At 49.8% G+C, this 18,251-nt stretch overlaps 1 protein-coding gene across 1 annotated transcript in view; it reads left to right on the top strand.

Annotated features, from left to right (window-relative positions):
* The first annotated feature begins 16,339 nt into the window (after window positions 1-16,339).
* The window catches only part of LOC147092855 (solute carrier family 22 member 6-A-like), a 143,121-nt gene continuing 141,209 nt past the window's right edge, over window positions 16,340-18,251 (top strand). Inside the window, exon 1 of the mRNA XM_085976112.1 lies at window positions 16,340-16,837. Coding sequence (XP_085832238.1) covers window positions 16,436-16,837 — 402 coding nt within the window. The 5' untranslated portion in view covers window positions 16,340-16,435. The remainder of the gene's footprint in view (window positions 16,838-18,251) is intronic.

Raw genomic sequence — 18,251 nt, 5'->3', positions numbered from 1 at the left:
GCTACTAAGGGTTAGCTTCAGTGCTATTTACTTATACAGTTACCTACTTATCTGTGTTAAGCAGTCTATTCTGTTTTCATAAACATGTTTTTGCATCTTATGTAACATCTAATGTATAGTACTTACTTCTGTGTACAAAACATACTGGCCTAGAAATTCAGTATAGCCACTTTTGGGGCGGAAAAGTCGGGTGGCCGCTAAAGTTTGTGCCCGGCGCAAAGTCGAGGCCACTTCGCCGATATTCAGTAGCTTCGCCCTAAGAGTTTGCTCGAGCGCTAAAACTGGCGTTACACAACTATCTTTAGGCGCAAAGCCGGCGGTGCTGAGCTAAACCGCCGAGGCCGGGCGCAGCGCAGGTGCGCTCATTTCTTGATTGACAGCAGACACCCTGGCGCCGGCCAGCTCTTAAAGGGGGAAGGGTCAAGTTTGTCTGCTGCCACGCCCTGGACACTGCAGCCCTCCAGCTAGGCCTAAACACTGCTGCTGAACAGAAATAGCGCTGGGAAAGATGCAGAAGGCCCGTGAACGAGCGCAGCGCTTCACTGGCCATGATTTGAGGGTGCTGGTTAGGGCTTTGGAGAGGAGACGCAAACTCTTGTTCCCGGACAGTGGCAAGAAACCTGCCACCAGCGTCTACAGGAAAGCCTGGAGGGAGGTCGCCCACAGGGTCACATCCAACAGCGAGGTCCCCAGGACCGCTGTCCAATGCCGGAAAAAGTTCAATGACCTCACAAGGATTGTCAGGGTGAGTCCCCTTTCCAGTGTCCTCCTCATCCTTGCATGTGCACCTCACATTATGGGCAAAGGGACCTAAAAGCCCTAATGGCCAGCCCTCATCCAGCAGCTATGGGACTGGCATGAACATCAATTGCACATTCTGCACTTTACACACTGGCCAAGCTATTCGACCATGGGAGGCAGTGCACACAAGATCTGGGCACCACACTGGCCAAGCTATTCGACCATGGGAGGCAGTGCACACAAGATCTGGGCACCACACTGGCCAAGCTATTCGACCATGGGAGGCAGTGCACACAAGATCAGGGCACCACACTGTACTCAGAGGCCGTCCTTTCTCTTGCAGGCCAAGCTGGCACACAATCAGAAGAGCCGGACTGTGACCGGGGGAGGCCGTCCCCAGATCCAGCAGCTCAGTGACCTTGAAGAGCGCGTGGGTAGCCTCATGGGTGCCCGGGTGATTGGCCCCGTTGCATCTGGAGATGCCGACCCTGTTCTGGGCACCAATGGTAAGGACATCACCTTTTGGATCTCTCTCGTCCCACTTGCGCTTCAGATCTACATCCTTTGCCACTGTCCGACCAATGCGCTGAATGCCACCACTCATGCCTCCCTCGCTGACGCCCTCTCCTCACTCTAAAGCTACTCTTGTGCCTTCCTGCTTTCAGATGGTGAGGAGGAGGTCCCTGAAGCTGCCAGTGACAGCCCTTCGGAAGAGGAGGAGGAGGAGGAGGAGGAGGAGGAAGAGGAAGGCGGCCCATCAGGGGAACCCTCAGCCGCGCCAGGGGATGCCAATGGAGGGGACACGTCTTCCCTGGAGGAGAGCCAGGGGGAAGTGTCGCAGGGGAGTGTAGCTCCTGTGCCCAGTGGCATGCAGCAACGCGGGAAGGGTCGGGCAGCTCGGCGGCCTTCTTCCCAGAGGGGGGAAGGGTCGCAGGGGAGTGTAGTTGCTGGGCCCAGTGGCATCCAGCAACGCGGGAAGGGTCGGCCAGCTCGGCGGCCTTCTACCCAGAGGGAGAGTCCGGCCTGCAGTCCGGAGACGGTCCTCGCCAAGGAGGTGCGCCTCCTCGATCAAATGTCCGTGGACTCGGATCGCCGGCACACCGAGTTCATGGGGGTTGTGGCACGGTTGCCTGAGGCCATCGAGTCCCTGGCTCATAGTGTGGCCGATTTCGGCGCCTCACAGGACAGGAGTTTCGAGCAATTCGAAGCAGCACACGCCGCGAGTCGGTCTGAATTCGGGGCAGCACAGGCCGCGAGTCAGGCCGAATTCGGGGCAGAACAGTCCGCGAGTTGGGCCGAATTCGGGGCAGAACAGTTCGCGTGTCGCCAGGTGATCAGTGGTGCCGTGCAGTCACTGGCTGGTCTGATGCGGGCACAGACCAGGGCAGTACGGGCACTCACTGCTGCCACACTCGCTGTGTCAGCCAGGCATCGCCAGGGCACCCGCCGCGCTGCAGCAGCACAGCGGTCTGTCCTTCAGATTGCTGCGCATGCTGCAGTGCTGGCCCGGGCGAGTGCCAGTGTCTCAGGCGAGCAGCGAGCGCCTGCCATCAGCCAGCTTGCCCCCATTCCTGCAGCCGCCACTGCCACTCCCCCAGTGGAGCTGCGACGAGCTGCTGGAGAGACTGCTGCTGCCCAGCCACAGCAGTCACCAGCCGGCCCCTCGAGGGCCAGAGCTCGTCTAGGCCGACCCCCAAGGGCATCTGCCGTCACGCCATGTGCCCCTCAGGAGCCTTCCCCCAGCCTTGCAGCAGCCACTGGGCACACTTTGAGGAGGAGCAGCAGGGCGGCCAGGGGCCGCAAAAGGCTGGTCAAGGAATCGCCCTCACGGGCCACAAAGTAGAGGGTGTGGGCAAATGTGTTTTTATATGGGGATGGTTGTTTTTATATGGGGATGGTTGTTTTTATATGGGGATGGTTGTTTTCTTTATGGGGATGGTTGTTTTTGTAAGGCCGAGGATGAAGGCCATTTTTGTGGAAATGTTTTGTTATTCCTCCCCAGGTTGTGGGAGTGAGTCATGTGTGTGACTGTTTTTTGGGTGTGTTGTCTGTTTTTGGGTTTCATGTGGGAAGGGCCCTGAGTTTGTTCAATAAAGCATTTTATTTATTCAGCTTGTCCATGTTTGATGTTTGAAGTGGTTGTTGCCTTAACCGGCTGAGGGCTTGCGGAGCGGCTGCATTCAGGTCCCTTCATTGCCACAAGCCATTCCCTGACAGGGGGCCTAGAAGTGACGTTCAATAAGCCGCCAACGGGTGGCCCTTGGACCTTGTGCCTCCCTCCTGGGCTGGTACTCCTCCTCCTCCTCCTCCTCATGCTCCTCCTCCTGAGGTGGTGCTCCAGCGTGAGGTGGCAGTGCCTGAGTCCTGCGGATAGCCAGGTTGTGCAGCATGCAGCAAACGACCACGACCTGGGAGACTCTCTCCGGCGAATACTGCAGAGATCCTCCGGAACGATCCAGGCAGCGGAACCGTTGCTTGAGGACGCCAATCGTTTGTTCTATGATGTTCCTAGTGGCTTGATGGCTTTCGTTGTATGCCTCCTCAGCAGGGGTCCTGGGCATGCGGAGCGGGGTCATGAGCCAGGTACACAAAGGATAGCCTTTGTCCCCGATAAGCCATCCTCTTGGGGGAGGCTGTGCCTGGAACATGTCAGCCACAGTAGTCTGTCGCAGGATAAATGCATCGTGGCTGCTGCCTGGAAAGCGGGCATTGACAGCTAGGATGCGCTGCCTGTGGTCACACACCAGCTGTACATTGAGGGAATGGTAGCCCTTCCGGTTGCGGTAATCCTCGGCATTGTCGATAGGTGCCCGCAAAGCCACATGCGTGCAGTCAATGGCGCCCTGCACCATGGGGAAGCCTGCTATTCTCGCAAATCCCACTGCACGCTGCTGCTGCTTCTCCAGGGTCATGGGGAAGGAGATGAATTGGTGTCTCCTTCTGAAAAGGGCATTGGTCACCTGGCGGATGCAGCAATGCACGGCGAACTGGGATATGTTAGCAATGTCCCCAACAGCGGCTTGGAAGGAGCCGCTTGCATAGAAGTTCAGAGCCACCGTGACCTTCACTTCCACCGACAGAGACGTCCTGCACCTCAGCTGTGGACGCAGATCTCTGTGAAGCAGCTGGCAGATCTCTGCAACCACCTCCTTTCTGAAGCGCAGCCTCCTAACACACTGCGCGGCAGGCATGGTGAGATAGGACACCTGCTGGCGGTATTTCCTGAGTGGGTAAGGCCTAGGTTGCCGACGCCTGTTGCCCCCTCTGCGTCTAGCCAGGGCTGCCCCTCTCACACAGCATCTGCGAGCCCTTCGCACATAATGCTGAAACTGAGGGTTGGCACCCCATGCAGCCCCCATAATATACTGGCAAACAATGACCTCACAATGAAGGCGAATTGCCAAGCTCTGGCCTGAAGCCAAAAATACCTCCTATGTTGGGCCAAAGCAGTAAGCTCTCTTCCTTGGTCTCTGTCCATAAATCCGTTGCACAAGAGTGATTGCTGCAAAATGGCTGGCCTTTATAGTTCAGGGTAAGTGCCCTTTAATTTGCGCTCCCCGCGGCCCGCATGGCCTCTGCTGCGTTCCAGTTCACAGTTCTTAGGACCGCCACGCCCACATTGGGCAGGCGCGACTGAAGTTCCGGATTGGGGCGCACAAAGGGCGTTGCACGAGGAAATGATGTCATAATCTGCGCGCGCAGCTGAGCGCGCGCAAACACTTTGCGCCGGTGCTAAATGTCTACTGAAGTTGGGCGTAGGCGCAGATCGCGCTGCGCCCGGCCGCTAAGTGCCTAGCGCTCGAGATCTACTCCTCCTAAGGCGCTAACGGCTGGCGCACGCAACTGAATTTCTAGGCCACTTTGTCTTTGTTTACAGTTTCACACTTTTATTCAAGTAAAGCTTCAAAACAGCACCCTGCTTCTCGAGGAGTTATTTGAATGAGTGTTTAGCTGACTGGATAGCTGGATAGGAGTTACATCTAGTGAGACCAGTACACTCTGAGTGAAGAAATTCCTCCTCATCTCAGACTTAAATGGCTGGCCCCTTACTCTGAGACTATGCTCCCTAGTTCTAGACTCTCAAGCCAGGGGAAACAACGTCTCAGCATCTACCCAGTCAATCCCCCCTCAGAATCTTAAATGTTTCAATGAGATCGCCTCTCATTCTTCTAAAAGCCAGAGAGTATTGGCCCATTCTACACAATCTCTCCCTCTCATCCCAGGAATCAATCTAGTGAAGCTTCGTTGCACCGCCTCCAAGCCAAGTATATCCTTCCTCAGATAAGGAGACCAAAACTGTGCACAGTATTCCAGGTGTGGTCGCCAAAGCCCTGTACAATTGTAGTAAGACCTCCTTACTCTTGTACTCCAACCCCCTTGCAATAAAGGCCAACATGCCATTTGCCATCCTAATTTCTTGCTGTACCTGCATGCTAACTTTCTGTGTTTCCTGTATGAGGAGACATAAATCTCTCTGAACACCAATATTTAATAGTTTCTCACCATTGAAAAAGTATTCTACTTTCTATTCTTCCTACCAAAGTGAATAACCTCACATTTCCCCACACTATACTCGATCTGCCACCTTATTGCCCACTCACTTAACCTGTCTATATCCCTTTGCAGTCCCTTTGTGTCCTCCTCACAGCTTACTTTCCCACCTAGCTTTGTATTATCAACAAACTTGGATACATTGCACTCGGTCCCTCATCTAAGTCATTAATATAGCTTGTAAATAGCTGAGGCCCAAGCACTGATCCTTGCGGCACCCCACTAGTCACAGCCTGCCAACCGGAAAATGACTCGTTTATCCCTACTCTCTGTTTTCTGTCCGTTAACCAATCTTCTATCCATGCTAATATATTATGCCAACCTGATGAGCCCTTATCTTGCGCAGCAACCTTTTATGCGGCACCTTATCAGATGCCTTTTGGAAATTCAAATATACTATATCCACTGGTTCCCCTTTATCTACCCTGCTAGTTACATCGTCAAAAAATTCTAATAAATTTGTTAAACATGATTTCCCTTTCATAAAACCATGTTGATTCTGCCTAATCATATTATGATTTTCTAAATGCCCTGTTACCACCTCCTTAATAATGGATTCCAGCATTTCCCTGACAACTGATGTCAGACTAACTGGCCTATAGTTCCCTGTTTTCTCTTTCCCTCCTTTCTTGAATAGCAGGGTTACACTTGCTAGCTTCCAATCCATTGGGACCGTTCTAGAATCTAGAACCATTGCATCCACTATCTCTGCAGCCACCTCTTTTAGAACCCTAGGATGTAGGCCATCAGGTCCAGGGGAATTTGTTGGCTTTTAGTTCCATTAGTTTCTCAAGTACTTTTTCTCTACTGATATTAATTACTTTAAGTTTCTTACTCTTATTAGCCCCTTGGTTCTGTGGAAGTACAGTTTCTCACTTAGACACAGAATGGCTTCCTGGGCATAGAATAAAAAAAACAAATGGCCGACAGCATGATTCACTAACCAGTCTCTAGGGAATGAGACAAGTTAGGAATGCTACATACGTACTCCTTATCTATGATAAGCTTACAAAGAGCCTCATTCACCAAACAATTAGCCAAGGACATGATAAGGTAAACATCGGCCTACAGGTCCAGCTGGTATAGTGAGAGAACAGAGGGATCCCATAATAAAGGATTAGTTAATCTTATCCCGAGGTATTTCTGTTTGCTATTCTAACGCAGCCCGGAATACGTTGTTTCAATAATTCGCAAGGTCTGTGCCTTTGTAATCAGGTATGATTCCATACTATGTCATGTAGCATAGAAAGCTTGGTTTGTTTCTATACTGTATAAATATGAACAACTTCTTTATTTCTTTGAAGACGTCTGATGTAGCCCTTGACTACATAACTCTTCCCTTGCAAGCAAATAAAGCCTGTCTATAACGATACTTTGTGTTTAAAGAGTCTTACTTGGGAGTCGAGACTTCGACAGTTCCCTACTATTTTTGGTATGCTTCCTGTGCCTTCCACTGTGAAAACAGATACAAAATATTTGTTTAAAGTCTCTGCCATTTCTTAATTCCCCATTATAATTTCTCCTATTTCAGCCTCTAAGGGACCAATGCTTACTTTTGCTACTCTTTTCTTGTAGAAGCTCTTAAAATCTGTTTTTATATTTCTTGCTAATTTACTCTCATATTCTATTTTCTCCCTTTTTATCAATTTTTTGGTCATCTTATGCTGGTTTCTAAATCTCTCCCCATCTTCAGACTTATTCTTCACAACATTATAAGCCTTTTCTTTTAATATAATATCATCCTTATTTCTCAATGGAATGTACATTCATTGAGAATTTTGGAATATTTCTTTAAATGTTTGCCATTGCTTATCTACCGTCATACCTTTTAATCTAATTTCCCAATCTACCTTAGCCAACTCACCCCTCATACCTATGTAATTGGCTTTAATTAAGTTTAAGACTCTCATTACGGATTTAAGTATTTCACTCTCAAACTCATATGAAATGCTATCATATTATGATCACTCTTCCCCAGAGGATCCTTTACTATGAGATTACTAATTAACCCTGTCTCATTACACAATACAACATCTAAAATAGCCTGTTAAACTACTCCCACCAATGTTTTCTGCCCCTTGTTATTTCTTATCTTCACCCATACTGATTCTCCCTCCTGATCTTCCGAGCCAAAATCCTTTCTTACTACTGTCCTTATGTCATCCTTTATTATCAGGGCTACCCCACTTATTTTCCATTCTGCCCGCCTTTTCAAAATGTCAAGTACCCTTTAATATTTAGTTCCCAACCTTGGTCACCTTGCAACCACGTCTCTGTAATGGCTATTAGATCAAAGCCGTTTATCTTTATTTGTGCCGCTAATGTATGTATCTTGTTACGAATGCTTCATGCATTCAGATAAAGAGCCTTTAATTTTAACTTTTTACCACTATCACGTTCAAACTCTCTGTCCGTTCCAGTCACACTCTGCTTATCTTTACTCAAGTCACTGCAACTCTCCATTGCCTTGACTTTTCTCTTTAGGTTTCTAAATTTCCCCTCACCTGACCCCTCCCCCCACTTTTTAGTTTAAAGCCCTATCTACAGCCCTAGTTATTCGATTCGCCAGGACACAGGTCCCAGCCGGTTTAAGTGGAGCCCATCCCAACGGAACAGCTCCCTCTTTCCCCAGTACTGTTGCCAGTGCCCCATGAATTGAAACCTCTTCCTCCCACACCACGTATTTAACTCACTGATCTGCTTGTCCCTATGCGAATTTGTGTGTGGCTCAGGTAACAAGCCAGAGATTATTAGCTTTGAGCTTCTGTGTTTTAATTTGGACCCTAGCTCCTCAAGCTCTCTCAGCAGAACGTCATTCCTAGTTCTACCTATGTCATTGGTTCCTATGTAGACCACAACAACTGGATCCTCCCCCTCCCGTTTCTTCTCCAGCCGCGAGGAGATATCCTTAACCCTGGCACCGGGCAGGCAACATTGCCTTCGGAACTCCCAGATGCAACAGCACAGAACAGTTTCTATTCCCCCGACTATACTGTCCCCTACCACTACAACATTCCTTTTCACTCCCCCACTTGAATAGCCTCCTGTACCATGGCGCTGTGGTCAGCTTGCTCATCCACCCTGCAGACTTTCTCCTCATCCACACAGGCAGCAAGAACCTCATACCTATTGGATAAGTGCAAAGGCTGAGGCTCCTCTAGCAGTGCATCTAGGTCCCCTTACCTACCTCGCCCTCCAGATTCTCTGTCGGAGGCAGCGGAGGCAGAGAGTAAGATTGGAAAACGTGGCCAGAGGGAGGAGGGCCAACAGGGCTCTCAATAATAGACCTTACCCTCCCAGGGTATTCCGGGACCAGTTCTCCTACATTCATCTGTCAGAGGAGCAGTGCCTTAGAAGGCTCCGCTTCAGCAAGGAGGTGGTCAGAGAGCTCTGCCACCTCCTGCAGCCAGAGCTCCAGCCTCAGCTCAGGAACAGGACGTCTCTCTCAGTGGCAGTGAAGGTCACAGTCACTCTAAATTTCTATACCAGCGGCTCCTTCCAAGCTTCAACAGGGGATATTGCAAACATTTCACAGTTCGCCGTCCATTGCTGCATCCTGTAGGTCACAGATGTTCTGTACAGAAGGAGAAGGGAGTATATCTCATTCCCTATGACCAGAGACAAACAACAATCTGGCTTTGCAAGGATAGCGGGCTTCCCCATGGTTCAGGGAGCCATTGACTGTACCCACGTGGCATTGCGGGGACCTCATCACAATGCAGAGGTGTTCAGCAACTGCAAAGGCTACCACTCTCTGAACGGCCGGTTGGTGTGCGACCACAGACAGCGCATCCTCGCCATCAGTGCCCGCTATCCTGGCAGCAGCCATGATGCATTCATCCTGCGACAGACTGGTGTCCCAGCACTGGCTGCTCGGAGAAAAGGGTTATCCACTCGCCACCTGGCTAATGACACCCCTCTGCAACCTCAACACTCCTGCTCAGCATGCATACAATGAGAGCCATAACGCCAACAGGAACATGATCGAACAGACGAGCAGTTCCGCTGCCTTGACCGCTCTGGAGGAGCCCTGCAGTACTCCCCTGATCGAGTCTCCATTTTCATTGTTGTGTGCTGCATGCTGCACAACCTGGCCATTCTGAGGGCCCAGCCATTGCCACCAGGTATAGCAGGTCCACTTCAGGAGGAGGAAGAGGGACAGGAGGAGGAGGAGGCGGAGGAGGAGGATGAAGAGAAGGAGCAGCACCAACGTAGGAGGAAGCAATGTTGCTTCAGCAAGGGCCGTTTGTGAACGCCTCATTACACAGCGCTTCCAGTAAATGAGGTAGCACATGGCATTTGCGCAGAACAACCACATCATTACAGCCAGCTCGCAGCCCCTATGACCGGGCAAAGCTTAAATGAGAAACATCACAAAATTTTCTATGTCGAAATAATCATTTATTATTCTGCACAACTCTCTCTTATCAAACACAACCAATAATAAACAAACCCAACAATTTATGAACAAACACAACTGGTTCTTAGCAAACGGAACTATTTCTTACCAAACTGAACAATATATTTACAAACACATCGGGGCAAAAATTCGGTCGAACCCCCTTTGGGCCGCTAACTTCGCTACTTTTAGCGCCCTGAAAAAATTAGCGCCCCCGCGCCCGAAATTTACTGGTAGTGCCCCAAGAGGGAGGCTGGGACGGCAGAGGGGGCAGGTGCTGGCAGGCGGCCAGCAATAGAAATGGCCACCTGGCACCTCCCCTTTAATTATTGCCGCCCAGTCCGCATGTACTTCGCCCTGACCCTGTCGGATATAGCATCCGGCGGTAAGTCAGGGGGCGCGATTGAAGTTCGTGGCTGGGGCGCGAGCGGGGCGCTGTGCACGGCAATGACGTCATCGCTGGAGGCACAGTGCCGCGACCGGTTACGGCTGCCGCTAACCTCCCGCTGAATTTCGCGGGAGGTGGTAGCAGAGCCGCACCCAGGTGCTAGTTGGTTTGCGTAGGGCGCTAACGGGAGGTGCAAAGCAACCGAATTTTGTCACCATCAACTTTTGTACACACACTCCCCCCATTTGCTATTAACATTTTATTTACTGGGCCTTCCTCAATCATTTCGCTCCCCTTTGCAATTCCACCTTCCCAACCCTACTGTTCCTCCGTAATGTGGCCCCAGTGGCTGCAGCAAAGCTGGTGGAAGGCTGCTGAGTCTGGGAGCCAGAGACTGCAGATGGCCTTGCAGGACGTCCTCGAGCAGCTCTGAGCCTGGAAGCTTCTGACCCCGAGCTTCCGGTCGCCTGTCATTTTAATTCAACGCTCCATTCCCACTCGGACCTCACCGTCCTTGGCCTCTTGTATTAGAGTCATAGAGTCATAGAGTTATACAGCACGGATAGAGGCCCTTCGGCCCATCGTGTCCGCGCCGGCCATCACGCCCTGTCTAATCTAATCCCATATTCCAGCATTTGGTCCGTAGCCTTGTATGCTATGGCATTTCAAGTGCTCATCCAAATGCGTCTTGAATGTTGTGAGGGTTCCAGCCTCCACAACCCTTCCGGGCAGTGAGTTCCAGACTCCAACCACCCTCTGGGTGAAAAAGTTCTTTCTCAAATCCCCTCTAAACCTCCCGCCCTTTACCTTGAATCTGTGCCCCCTAGTTATTGACCCTTCTACTAAGGGAAAAAGCTCCTTAGTATCCATCCTATCTATGCCCCTCATAATTTTGTACACCTCAATCATGTCCCCCCTCAGCCTCCTCTGCTCCAAGGAAAACAAACCCAATCTGCCCAGTCTCTCTTCATAGCTGAAGCGTGTTCCACGGAAGCTCAACGTAAACTCGAGGAACAGCACCTCATCTTCCGATTAGGCACTCTGCAGCCTTCCGGACTCAATATCGAGTTCAACAGTTTCAGATCATAACCTCGGCCCCTATTTCATTTTTTCTTGTAATTTTTCCACTCCTTTCCCCCCCCCCCCTTTCCTTTTGTTTCTCTCTCACACCTGGCAGCTATCTCTTGCCCTGCCAGTACACTTTACACCCAATCTCAGCCTATTACCATCTCGTCTAGCTCTTTTACTTCTTTTGTTTCTTTTATTCTTTTGTCCAATCGCAGCCCTGCCTCCGATCTATCTTTTCTTTCCAGTTTTGAAGAAGGGTTCGACCCGAAACGTCAACTCAAATTTCTGTCCACGGATGTTGCCCGACCTGCTGAGTTTTTCCAGCATTTTCTGTTGTTATTTCTGAGCCTGGAAGGCCCGGCTGCAGACTACACCAACTCAGCATGAACGGCAGCAGGCTGGGTTACAGGCTGCGGCAAGTGCAATGGCGGAGTGGCAGTGGTGGGAGCAGGAATGCTGTCATCCTGCGAGAGGACAGCACCTTCCTGCTCCACCGACACACTGCCACTCCCCCGGGGCAGAACCTCAGCATCCGGAGCAATCTGCTCGAGCACAGATTGCTGGCCTGTTGTGGCACCGTGAGATCCCCAGTGGACAGTGGGCAACCTAGCAACGATGGCAGCAGTCAGCGCTTGCGTGGCATCAATCTGAGACTGCATGAGAGCAGTCTGAGATTGGATGCCACCAACCATTGACTCCTTTACAGCACTAAGCTGTTGAGTTGCTTCGGCCTGTGCTGCAATAGCTGCTGCCATCTCACCCATGACATGCGGCATGAGGTCTGGGATCCCCACGGTCTCTCTGCGAGTCAACTATCGTCTGCAAAGTGCCAAGGATGGGCTCGAAGGTTTGTGTAGAGATGAGAGCAATGCTGGAGGCGGACTCCTCCACACTCCTAGCCAGTGCATCTATGCTCTCGGGCCCCCATGCCATTGCACCCATGAGCTCAGTGTGCATGCTCATCGCCTGTGTGGTCATCGAGGTCCTCATCTGAATCCTGTGCAGAACTCATGTGTGCACTCACCCTCCGGGGAGATGGCCCCCGAGCTTCCCTTTCCCCATGGCGTTGCTGCAGCCCGCTGGGTCCCAGAGCTTCACCCATATCAGAGCCATTTCCTCTGCTCCCCTCCAGTGACCGCGTGGCCCCAGTATCTGATGTGTCGCCCTCGGGAGATGCAGGCAGTGAGGCTCCGGCTTGGTGTTCCTCCTCCTCTCCCACGTCGCTGCCACTGGGAGGCTGACGGACAGGCTGGTCAGATGGTGGCTGATTATCTGAAAGCATAAAGGCAAAAGAGTGGGTTTAACGTCAAGGGAAGAGGGCAGGAAGGGAGCAAGGAATGGCGACTGTATACTTAGATGGAAAGTGGGAAGGGCTTGTGTTGTGAGGGGGAAGTGGTATGATAGAAGAGGGAGAGGTGAAGAACATACTGTTGTTGTCCCCAAGGGGGTCGACCTCTCCGACTGCCACAGCGCCCATGACCTAGGTCGCGATGATGCTGCACACTCGCTCCTCCAGCTGTGTAAAGGGGTGCAGCTCCGCCTGACCTCCTCCTGTGTGTGGCTGCTCCCTCCTGTTATGAGCAAGCTTGGCCTGCAAGAAAAAGGACAGCGTGTGACTGAGTGTGCAGCCATGTGTTTGGCAGATGTGCCTATCATAGTTGAATAACTGTTAATAAGAACATAGAACATAAGAAAAAGGAGCAGGAGTAGGCCATTTGGCCCCTCGAGCCTACTCCGCTATTCAATAAGATCACTGGTGATCTTCTACCCCAACTCCACTTTCCTGCACTATCCCCCTATCCCTTGATTCCCTTAATATCCCAAAATCTATCGATCTCTGTCTTGAATATACTCAACGACTGAGCCTCCACAGCCCTCTGGGGTAGAGAATTCCAAAGATTCACCACCGTCTGAGTGAAGAAATTCCTCCTCATCTCAGTCCTAAATGGCTGACCCCTTATTCTGAGACTGTGACCCCTGGTTCTAGACTCCCCAGCCAGGGGAAACATCCTCCCTGCATCTACCCTGTCAAGCCCTGTAAGAATTTTGGATGTTTCAATGAGATCACCTCTTATTCTTCTAAACTCTAGAGAATATAGGCCCAGTCTACTCAATCTCTCCTCATAGGACAATCCCCTCATCCCAGGAACCAGTCTGGTGAACCTTCGTTGCACTCCCTCTATGGCAAGTATATCCTTCCTTAGGTAAGGAGACCAAAACTGTACACAATACCTCAGGTGTGGTCTAACCAGGGCCCTATATAATTGCAATAAGACGTCTTATACTCAAATCCTCTTGTAATAAAGGCCAACATACCATTTGCTTTCCTAATTGCTTGCTGTACCTGCATGTTAACTTTCAGTGATTCGTGTACAAGGATACCCAGGTCCCTCTGAACACCAACATTTCCCAATCTCTCACCATTTAAAAAATACTCTGCTTTTCTATTTTTCCTACCAAAGTGGATAACTTCACATTTCTCCACATTATATTCCATTTGCCATGTTCTTGCCCACTCGCTTAGCTTGTCTATGTCCCCTTGAAGCCTCTTTGCATGCTCCTTATATTCTCACCCAGCTTTGTATGCAAGGTGTGCGATGTGGATGTGACTTTTAGTAGATGGGCATAGTTGGTGGGTGAGTGTTGGGGATTTGGCGGTTTATACCGTCCGTGCACAGAGTGAGGTTGAGATGGTGGGATGTAGAGGTTTTTGAAGCATGTACTCACCCTGACCACCCGAGTGAGGTCGCTGAACTTCTTGCGGCACTGGGTGTGAGTCCTTTGGACCACGCTTCTGGCCGAGACGTACTGGGCCACCTCCCTCCACATCCTTCTGAACTCCTGCGGCAATGGCCATTTTGCCAGTGTCTGGGAACAGCACTGCCCGTCGGCGTTCCACAGCCGCAACCAAAGCCTCCAATGCCTGGTCGCTGAACCAGCGTGCTCGCTCCCTGGGCCTCTGATCAGCCATGAGATTTGTGGTTGATGGATTGCACCTCCTTGCCGGCCCAGGTCACAAGCAGCAATGATCAAAGCGAGGCTGTGCAGCATGATTGAACCTCCCCTTTAAGAACTGGAAGCGCTAGTCCGTCTCAGTACTTGTAATTGACAGAGCCTGAACTTGAGTAGCGCTCTGTGGTAGTGACCCGCTCCCCGATGTTAGCACCCTAAGAGAAGTGTGCAGCGCTTGATTTAGTGCTCCACTTCCCTCCAGGGGCGCTAAAACTGAATTTCGCGGTCGCCGGCGCTAATTAGCACCGGGCACTAAAGTTTGCGCCTTGGCAACGTTAGCACCCCAAAATGGATGATACCAAATTCCCCCCCCCCATGTATTTAATTAACTTAGCTTATAGTTTAGTTTTTAACTAATTACTTGAAGAGGTCGCAAAGTCTCTGTTTGAAGAATGGACTCAGTCGAGAATATTTTTGTGGACTTTATGGGCTGAGGGTGTTTTCCCTGTGGTGGGATTGCCCTGTGCAGATGCGTGAGGGACTGATTTGTTAAAACTCCAGAGAACGCATGGCAGTTGGCTGTGACAAAAGAACTGTCAGTCATCCAGAATGTATGGGTTCGCCCGACAGTCCTGGAAAAAGGAAGGGGGCCATTGAACTTGAACTTATTAGAAAGGCCACTCTAATATGCAAAAGCACTTCTCACCTCCATCTCAGAAGAGAAGCAGAACAATGAACCCACTGGCCTCAGCCAGCCGAAGAGGAGCCAGTTTTTCCTAACACAAAGACCAAAGATATGTCCCAGACTTAGGGCCATTAATCCTATCACGGAATACTCATGGGTCCGATGATGACCCATCACTGATTATGCACCAGAGTGCTTAGAAACAAAACGATTTTAAAGATTGGCGGGAAAGATAGGGGTAGCCAGACTCCTATAAAGATAGATCCTTTCCCACCATTCTCTCTCTCTCTCTCGCTCCCGCTCCAACAAAATCGACCTAACAAGAAGTACCAGAGAAGCCGCCGTGCGGAGCAATCGATACCGACCGCATGTGGGGGTAAGCATAGTCTCGAGTATCCCAAGCCGGTAACTCCATATCCCAGGCAAGCTGGGTGAGCTGTAAGGGCTCTCAGAAGTGAAGTTTTTGGGCTATTCGGAGGGTGGGAGCTTCGTTTGGTTCAGCCAGGCGAAGGGGTTTATGCGACTGGGTAATTCGTTGGTAGGGGTGGAATTAGAGTCCACCATAGCAACAAGGGAATTACTGCTTGTTATAGTCCCCAGTTGTGTACTGTATGTATGTTGATTGTAACCTGGATTTTATTCTCCACAGAGACAGTGATTTCGTTTAGTAGTGCATGTTTTAGCCAGTGTATGTTAGACCAAATAAATAGAAGTTTGATTTTTCACCGAAGCATTCATGTCTGTGACTTATTTCATTTACACTCAGAATAATAATTCCCGGGTATAGAACTTTCATAAGGTGGGGGCAATTCGAAACGTCCGTTTAGCAATTGGGCTAGGATCAAAAACCGCTTACATACTATATCTAGTTTAATTTATAGGTAGATTAAATTAAATATTTACCTGTAACACAAAGCAGTACAAGTATTAGAGGCAAAAAGCAGCACCGCCTTCCCCCTCTGCACCGAATTCCCACTCTTTCCAAATTTCCAACTTTAACACTCTGTTTAGAAGCACTCTGTGCAGACCACTCTCAAGAAGATGGGATAAGTCAAGGAGCAGTGGCCAGTGACGTGAAGCTTGGGTTTTATAGGTCTATAGATTATAGGAGGAAGGGATGACTGAGGCAGGTAAACAATTGCATAATCCTGACATTCAGTCCAATTCAAGTTCAAGTGAATAAAATTTCAGTCCTTTTTTTCCCCCACCATCCACTTGTGGCTTCAGCTGCTTCAATTAATTTGACCTGAAATGCTTCTAGAAAGACAGGGGCCGCTATATACACTGGTGAGTTAGCACACTGAGATGATGATACCTTGTATACTGCAGTGAATTGTTTGACGCGACTTCCTAAATGTCAGTGACAAGTATACCGTTGACCAATAACTCCCCCAAACCCCCACCTACACCTCCACCAACCACAATGCCTTGGCCTTTCTTTCATAGTGTCCAAACTTATTAAACCAAGTTTAGCAATTTAGAGTGAAAATGTAACTGTGTTATCACCAGATTAAACATTACTTAATATATGTACTAATGATCAGTGAAGCCAAAGGCACACTGTCTCTACAGCAGAGTCTCTGTCAGAGCCACGACCTCTCAGCCAGTAACAGTCTCTCTGCACTAGTGTCTTCATCTGTAGTCCGCAGCCATGGGCTTTGCTGATATCCTGGAGGATGTTGGAAGTGTGGGAAAATTCCAAATCATCCACATTATTTTGCTGGCAATGCCAGTTCTAATCATGCCTAGCCACAACCTGCTTCAGAACTTTGCAGCTGCTGTACCCGATCATCACTGTAGGATCCGTTTGGAAGCGAATGGCTCGAGGTACATTAATGCTACAGACAAACTGCAGACAGAGGAGCTTCTCCGGGTTTTCATCCCTCTGGACCAGGAGCAGCAGCTGGAGAAATGCCTTGTGTATTCCTCACCTCAGTGGCACCTTCTGGATCGCAACAAGACGCAGGGAAATGGGACCAAATACGACACACAGATGTGCACTGACGGGTGGACGTATGACGATTCCAATATTAAAGCTACAATAGTTAGCGAGGTACGACTGAGAATGTCTATTTACTTACCCTGTAATAACATTGTGTGTAATGTGGAACTGAAGGAAGTTCTATAAATGGATGTGTATGCACTGGGATAATCTCACCTCTGTAAGGAGCTTTCGGTTCAAACATCCAGGCACATGTGCAGGAGTTGCACCGTTGCTAGGGTAACGCCAGCTTCCGCCCCCTTAATGGCTCAGTGGGCAAAGTGATCACTGGTGTGGTACTGAGCCATAAAGACTAGAAAGAACCCATGTTTCCTTTCTGTGATCTCGGCAGGGTGGAAGCTGTAGTACTGCAATAGCCCTGTTATAGGGAGAGGAAATATCAGCTAAGGTTTCACACCACGAATTACAATCCCGTGACCACTGCTCGAAGGTGCAAATGTGTGGCCCTCGGAGATGTCAGGACTGGGCTCAGCTTTGAGATCCACCAACAGCCTGCTGACATCTCTGTCTAGGCTTGCAGTTGGAGGATGACTGCTGGGGCAAGGTACAGGAGGGCGGCCAGTGACTGTGGTACCATATCCCAGCAGTAGTAAGCATCATCCAAGGAGAACATTGGAATAAAAAACACTGGCTCTTACTTGATCTTATTCCCACTGATATTGGCAGAGAGAAAATGGAATGGAAGATCACAATGAGCACCATGTGTGCCATACCCTTTCCCTCTGCCCTGATGGTAGCTCCCTACTGGTTGCATGAGTAAGAAGGGAAAATGGGAGTCTCATTATTAATCACGATAATGTAGATAACAGAAGCACTGGCAAACAGCAGATACTCATATAATGTCTATCTGAAAGTGGTATGACACCCCCTCCTGGTATAACAACCCTGCTTAGTATAATTCCCCCTCCCAGTTAATATCATTTTGCAATTGATTGACATCACTTCAAACTCCCCTTTTAAGTAAGCTATTAACACACTCTAGGTGATGTGGCTACTGTCCAGTAATGGCTAAGGTGTGGAACTGTCTACACTGCAAAAAGAATAATTTATTGCAGTAAATGAAAGCAAAATCCAACGCATGATTCTGCTCCCATCTCCCACTGCAATCAGTGCAGGTTAAAAAAAAGAAGCTGAAATGAAACCCATGGTTTTGAAAGTTCCTGCCTAAAGGTGACATTGACTTTATTTTCCCATCACTATAAACTGTGGAGGCACCGGCCCAGGGTCTCAGCTGGTAAATGCATTACCCAGTGTGGGACTGAATGGAATGGCTTCTTGGGCAAGGTGCCAAGGGTGGTTGGCCCTGTGGAACCATACTGCAGCTTGAGTCAGCACCTTCAGGAAACTCATTGATCCTTTCTCACATCTCCACTATTCATCTCTGGTCTGCTGCCCTCCACAGGCAACATTTCACCTCCTCGCCATGCACCAACAGCACAGGAAGCACAACGTCCCTCTCGACACG

This window comes from Somniosus microcephalus, unplaced genomic scaffold (genome assembly GCF_052327205.1).
Source record: "Somniosus microcephalus isolate GS21.2 unplaced genomic scaffold, FLI_Smic_1.0 unresolved_chr2, whole genome shotgun sequence".
In the NCBI taxonomy this organism is placed as follows: Eukaryota; Metazoa; Chordata; class Chondrichthyes; order Squaliformes; family Somniosidae; genus Somniosus; species Somniosus microcephalus.
Note: the sequence above shows the minus strand (reverse complement) of the source record. Positions and strands in the feature narration are given on the sequence as shown.